The 6569-nt window shown below is 44.8% G+C and overlaps 1 protein-coding gene across 1 annotated transcript in view; it reads right to left on the bottom strand.

Moving 5' to 3' along the window:
* Positions 1–540: 540 nt before the first annotated feature.
* The window catches only part of LNX2 (ligand of numb-protein X 2), a 73853-nt gene continuing 67824 nt past the window's right edge, over positions 541–6569 (bottom strand). Inside the window, exons 9-10 of the mRNA XM_029936911.1 lie at positions 4540–4698; positions 541–2806 (exon numbers count right to left, since the gene is read on the bottom strand). Of these exons, the coding sequence (XP_029792771.1) occupies positions 2671–2806; positions 4540–4698 (295 nt within the window). The 3' untranslated portion in view covers positions 541–2670. The remainder of the gene's footprint in view (positions 2807–4539; positions 4699–6569) is intronic.

Raw genomic sequence — 6569 nt, 5'->3', positions numbered from 1 at the left:
ACGGATGTGTGACATACAAGAAAATGGTCAGGAAACTAGATCCTACAAGTTCCGATCACGACGGGAAATTTCTGTCCTTCCGCAGTGTCCGTAAGAGAAGACGGATGCGGGCTGAGCCTCTCGTGGTGTTCACTTCACAGCATACGTACGCCCAGCCATCATGCCGTACGCCGTAAACGTATGGAGATGCATGTTAACTATTTCTCAAGATTAAAAAAAAACGCACAGAAAAAGATTGGCAGGAAATCCACCAAAAATAAAAGTTAAAAAAATACTGTTTTATAGAAGCCAAGGTATTATCGTTGGGATCGTCGTGCTTCTTACGTGTGTCACCACACGTATTGGGCAGCATGGATCTGGAGGCACCGTGTGGGCCACGCGTGCAGCTGTCAGCAGGGATGCAGGCGCTGTGGCTGCGGGAGTAAGAATCAGAAGACGGACGTGTGGTTCTGGGATTTGAAGCGTGGGACGCGGGGAGGATGACGCCGCCGCCATGGGTGTGGGCAAGGATGGCGTGTGGAGCCAAGAAAGGAGACGGCGTTGCTCTTACGGAAAGGATAACTTTTATTCCCATCCTGAATGATTATCACACCATTATTTCAACACATTTGAAAAATCCAGAAATAATTTAAACAAAGGCACAGAACAAATCAAAATATTTGAACTATTTACGCTTAAACAGAGGAAATTCAAATATTTCAACAGTAGCAATAAATTATGAACAAGTTTCCATCACCAAATATCATTCTGACCAAAAGCTATCACGTTATAAGAAAAACAAATTGGCTTCAGCTGAGGCTGAGCTTTCCATGGTAAAAAATAATGTGGAAAAAAGTGTCTTCTTTACATTGTACCCCCAGGTTCAATGTAAGTATTTTGTATATAACAAAGTAGCCATTACGGTATTTGCTGATGGATGGTCGCTCCCTAAGAAATGATGCATTCTTACAAAATATTTAAAAAAATAGCAAAGTAGGATATAAAATTCTATTTGGGGAGCAGGAAAAAAAACTTGTTCCACATCAATTAGAATATCAAAGCATTTCAATACCAAATTGCTTCAAAAGCCAATCATCACGTAACAGTAATATACTGTACGAGGCATGCCACTGTATCTTAGTTATATGTCGACCATACAGTGTAGCGAAAGGGTTGAATAAATCAGTAGCAATTATTGTTGCCACTTCTTATTTCTCCAAAAGAGATCTGTTTAAAAAAATCACTAAAAATCTAACAGGGACATGCTATAGCCACAATAAGCCCTAGCAATGCAATTGCTAGTTTGGAAATAAAGTGGTCATGCTCATAATCTACGGTAGGATTTTGGAAATACATTCTCTGATAATCAATACCACCTGTTACAGAGGTCACTTGTAAATGAGCTCAGGTTCTGAACTAGGTTTCTAAGTGAAACTTTTTTCAAGTATGTATCATATTAATATAAAGATATATATTTTTAAATCTTATTTGCTTTTTTAGGTGTTCTTCAAAGGACAACCAAGTGGAATGAAGGACAAACAAAATGGGCTGGTTGTAGTTTTCAAAAACATTTAGAAAAATAAGAAATAGCCTAGTGATCAAGAACTGACTGAAAGATACTAAACGTCCTAAACACACTATCTTTGATAAAAATCCAGGACTTTTCAGTCTTTTTCCTGAAATAGGTTAAGTTCACAAGAAATGATGGGGGGGAAATAAGGGTGTCTGAAACACTCAAAGCTCTCTCAGAATGAAATAAAGCTCGTACACCTTCTACACGGACTTGTGATATATACGAATGTGGATTGAATAGCAATACGGTTTTATCTTTATCTACTTTAACTACATAAGTCACAGAAAGTACGTCCGGTAAAGACTGCTGAGAAGTACGATACAAACGCTAGAAAATGAATTTTAGCAAAAAAAACGCTTCAAAATTTTCCTGCATAACAAAACATTCCTTTGGAAACGAAACTTGACGTCTTCAAGTAAGTGCGGCTTTTACACTGAACTGTAATTACCTCCCGAATTCCTTTGTCCCCAGAAAATGTGATCTTTTATTATCCAGTATTCTGATTATTGGTACATTATTTTGTAAAAAGCTCTTTAGCAGGGTCAGACTTCTGTCTTCATCATCTAGGAGTACTAAGAGATTAAAGTCAAAATAAAATAAGTCAGAAAAATCACTTAATCAGTGGTATGAAGTTCTGAAATGTTGGCACCGAAGGGGAAAGAGGGGGAGGGGTACCATCTCAGTTTAAAATGGATCCGTTCGTGGCACTGGTGACACCAGGGACAGCGGTGCTACTGCGCCTGGCTTCCCTGATACCGGTGTTGGGGTGCGTGGACCTCATCCTGTGCACCAGTTACTGAGAGCAGGCCACTGTCACATGTCCTCCAACCCAGCTGGCCGGTCACAGTCCGGGAAGACTTCATTTGTTCCTTTAGGTCACAATCTGACAACGGAGGGTCCGAATTCTAAAAATATGAACTTATTACCAGGGTTAGTGAGAGACTGCTTGCAGGCTAAGAGAAATGTGGCCAACCTGAGGAAAGCCATTGAAATAACAACACAAGGACAATCTCTGTGGTTCGGGGCCTGGCGGTGTCAGGAGCTCCCAGCCAGAAACACAATACGAGGAAAGGGGTTTCTTCCCAGAGCCCAAACGAGGAAGGCCTCGGACTCGAACTCTACACCAGGCTGCCGGGCCAGCAGATCACCGTCAGAGTGACTTTGCTCCTCTGCTCCTTCAACATGGGAACGAGCGCCGAATGGCTCATGCCCACAGTCGACAGGCCGTTGACAGCCACGATCATATCGCCACATCTGGACAAAGAGGAGCAGAAATGGGCTGTTAACGGTCTTCATGGGATTCGAAAACACTATCCTGAGATTTGTTAAGCGCGAAATTCAGTTTCGCTGAACCATTTGCTGTCCACGGTGCGGGTGTGTTATCTGCTTTGCGAAACATCTGGGGCCATCGCTCAGCCTAGACTGGCCTTCCCTTGCCAAGCAAGGACACCTCTCCTACAGCTGCTGGGTGCCTTCGGGGATGGGCAGAATTTTCATAGAAGTGTAAGCAAAACGTAACTCGGAGAATAAATGTGCTGCCCCGTTAAGAAATACCAACGAATGCATTTGGAAGGGATTGCTGATTATTTTAACTGTTCTCTCTTCATTCCAGGGTTCAACTGCGTTGAGAATAAGACAGACTTCATTCAGCTGCTGACGCTCACTGTCCTCTGACAAGATTATCACAAATGGATGACAAATCTAAAGGCCTTCCTCGCCTTTATAATTTTTGCTCTTTTAGTCTGTTACACCAACATGCTATCTTACTGTTAGCTACTTTAGTAGGAGGTGGAAAGCAAATTTTGGACTGATTAACCGAGATCCAGACTGGTGGAGTAACTTAGCCAAGAGAACAGATCATTCGTTTTGCCTCTACTCCTGCCTAAAATACTGATTTCCCCCTCCATCTCTGTCGATATAAGACCGATCAAGAGCATACTGACCCTGATCAACTTTCGACCAGATTATCTGCTTGGCACTCTGTCTTTGCCAACCGTGTGCACTCCTCATGGATGTGGCACCCTGGCTAGTATGTCCAGTTACTTTTTAAGAACGGGCTCTTCCAACAAAAACCAAGCACTAAGAACTTCGTCACCCTTCTCCTCTCCCTTTGTAGGATCTCGTGATGTAGCCCCTCTTTCCGCTCTCAGCACCTGAGCTTTGAACAAGGAAAGGAGGCTGCGCGAGGTTGGCTGAGGACTTCCAGAAGGGGGTTAAGAGCGAGGCTCTGGAGACAAGCCCTGGGTGTGAACCGTGGCTCCCTGAGCGTGGGCAAGCCTCTTACTCTTTCTGACACCGGGCTATCTTGTCGATCAATCAGGAATAGCAACAAGCACACTTACCTCACAGGGCCATTGAGGAGACTGGTGAAACCCTCCGAAGCACTCGGCACCGTGCCTGGCACATGTGGGCCACCACAGTCATTCATCAGATATCTACTGGGACCTTACTATATACACAAGGCACTGTCATGGCGGCCAGGACTACAATAGTCCCTCCCACCCCCTCACGGAGCTTGCATAGATTATATATAAGGTTAGGCAGACGTAAGTGCTGTGGAGAAAAAGAGCAGAGTCATCTAATGACAGGTCTGGACCTAAGGGGGATGTGTGCTATCACAGTGTGGCCAATCAGATGACTCGGGCTGGGTTCCTGTCATTAGATTAACAAAACAAGAGCCATCAGAGGCAAGATGGTAAAGTGATGCTTCAGTCTAGAGCTGGTCTGGCAAACTGTTTCCATAAAGGGCTGATCAGTAAACACATTAGTCTTTGTGGCCTACGTGGTCTCTGTTGCAATGACTTCATGCCGCCACGGTGGATCAGAGACAGCCATGGAGGATGTGTAGAAAAATGAATGCAGCCACATTCCAGCAAAACTTTATTCATGAGAAGAGACCACAGGCTGGGTGTGGAGCTGACCCCTGGTCAAGATGGCGCCCATCACAATAACTATGAATCACGTTATCAGATATAATTAAGACTCACTTTAATCTTCCATCATAATAAGCAGGGGTTCCCAAGACAATGGTTTTAATGAAGAAAGGCTGATTGGTGTGGTTCTCTTCATATCCGCCAACAATACTAAAGCCCCAGCTTCCCAAGTAGCTTCTTCGTAAAACTATGTCATGGCAGCTGTGAAGGGAGCTGTAATAAACACAAAGGGCAAGAAAAAATTAATGCGGAGGCTTTAATACCCTGTTCACCTCTGCTGTGACTCCGTACCAGGTCATCCTGTCACTACCGGGGAAGGGAAAGGGGCCAAGTGACAAATGAATTCCAATCATCCTTTATTTCCTTCCAAACACAAATGCCGACGATCCATTTTCTGGCACAGATGTGGTCCTACGTAGACTGGACTTTCTCCCACTTTTTTCAGACTTCTTTTCCCGGGTGAAGACACCCCCCCCCCCCACACTCACTCATGCACAGCCAAGTACCCCTGGTTACAAGGGGCACCGCACGCATTTGTATCGAGTGTTTCTGTTCCTGTGTTTGTTCACTGCACTGTCAACAGTGTCCTCGGTTCTGACATCCGTTTGTATCTACACAATTTGTATCTACAAAAAAGCGGCACAGAAGGGGTCTAGTGCCCCTGATCTCAGCACTCAAATGAAAGAGGGGAGCATTATATAGCTTTCCAAAAAAGGCAGAAAACTCTCTTTTTAATCTATGTGAGTTATTTGTTGTTCTCTCCTCCTTCACTGAAATGCATTTTAAGGGTGACTCTGACGACACAGGGAACTCAAAATAGGGGAAAAACAACCAAAACATTTCCACCCCCTTTTGTAAACCAGGGACACTGAGATGCTCCAGTTAAAATGCTACACTTCAGAGTTCTATGGATCTGGGAACAAGCAGTGAATAAAAACTTAAAAATAGAAAAAAAAAAAAACCTCCATCTAAAAGATACAGGAAAAAAATCTCTCTTTAACAAACAAGTATCTTGGGGCAGCTGGGTGGCTCAGTCGGTTAAGCATCCAGCTGTGGCTCCGGTCATGATCTCACGGTTTGAGTCTGAGCCCCAGAGCCTGGAGCCTGAGGTTTGAGTCTGAGGCTCAGAGCCTGGAGCCTACTTTGGGAGTCTGTCTCCCTCTCTCTCTGTCCCTCCTCACGCTCACACTCTGTCTCTTGCTCGTTCTCAAAAATTAATAAACATTAAAAAATATATAAAAAAAGGAAACATGTATCTTTCCTTTTTAGATGAAATCTGATATAAAGTCCTCTACAGCAAGGCTTCCTGTTTTTAATCTATCAAAAAGATTTCTTAATAAAGCCAATTCTGGATGTGATCTCTGAAATGCCAAACCCTTTAATCTGGTCTCGTTTCTTAGCTTACCAATAAAAAGGGCTTTTAAAAAGGCTTCTGAGAGACAGCAGGGTCCCCATGCATTGGCCTGGTACTTTAGGAGGAACGGAGGTTATTTTCATTTTTCTGAATCTTCTGCACAAAGTGGTCAAAACGGGAAACGAACCGTTGTTCTGTCTGCATGCAGACGCCTGGCACGCTGCCAGCACGCTGCGCTGGAAGAACTTTCCACCGTCAGAAGAAGCGAAGCTGCTTAAAGGGGCCGCCCGTCCCCAGAATCGTGGCCCTTCTGACACGTGCCTGTAAGTACAGGTTTGCACACACCAGAGATACCCCCACCCCAAATGCCACAGAACAGTGACCTTTACTGACGATGCTCTTCTGATATAGGTGGAGCCCAAAGCAGACCTTATTGTCCTGTGTGTTTCTCATCTGGAATATTCATTACTCCTCCCGGGACACCAGAAGATGCTGCGAACATGACGGGTGGAGCATGGACCCCAGAAGGAGGCTGGGCAAACAGATAAGGGACACTGGAGGGGCACCGGGTGGTGTGTGTCTCCCCCGGTCACCGCAGGGGTGTGCACCAGCTGGGTCACTGCACAGCCGAAGACCCCTGCCCACCTGCAGGGGTGTCAGGGCGCCTTCCTGACTTCCCGGGTTCCAAGTAACAGGTCAACATCACTTGAGTTGACTGAGTATTTAAAAA

Source organism: Suricata suricatta, chromosome 4 (assembly GCF_006229205.1).
Source record: "Suricata suricatta isolate VVHF042 chromosome 4, meerkat_22Aug2017_6uvM2_HiC, whole genome shotgun sequence".
NCBI lineage: Eukaryota > Metazoa > Chordata > Mammalia > Carnivora > Herpestidae > Suricata > Suricata suricatta.
The sequence above is the reverse complement of the archived record's forward strand: the minus strand, read 5'-3'. Positions and strand labels throughout refer to the sequence as shown.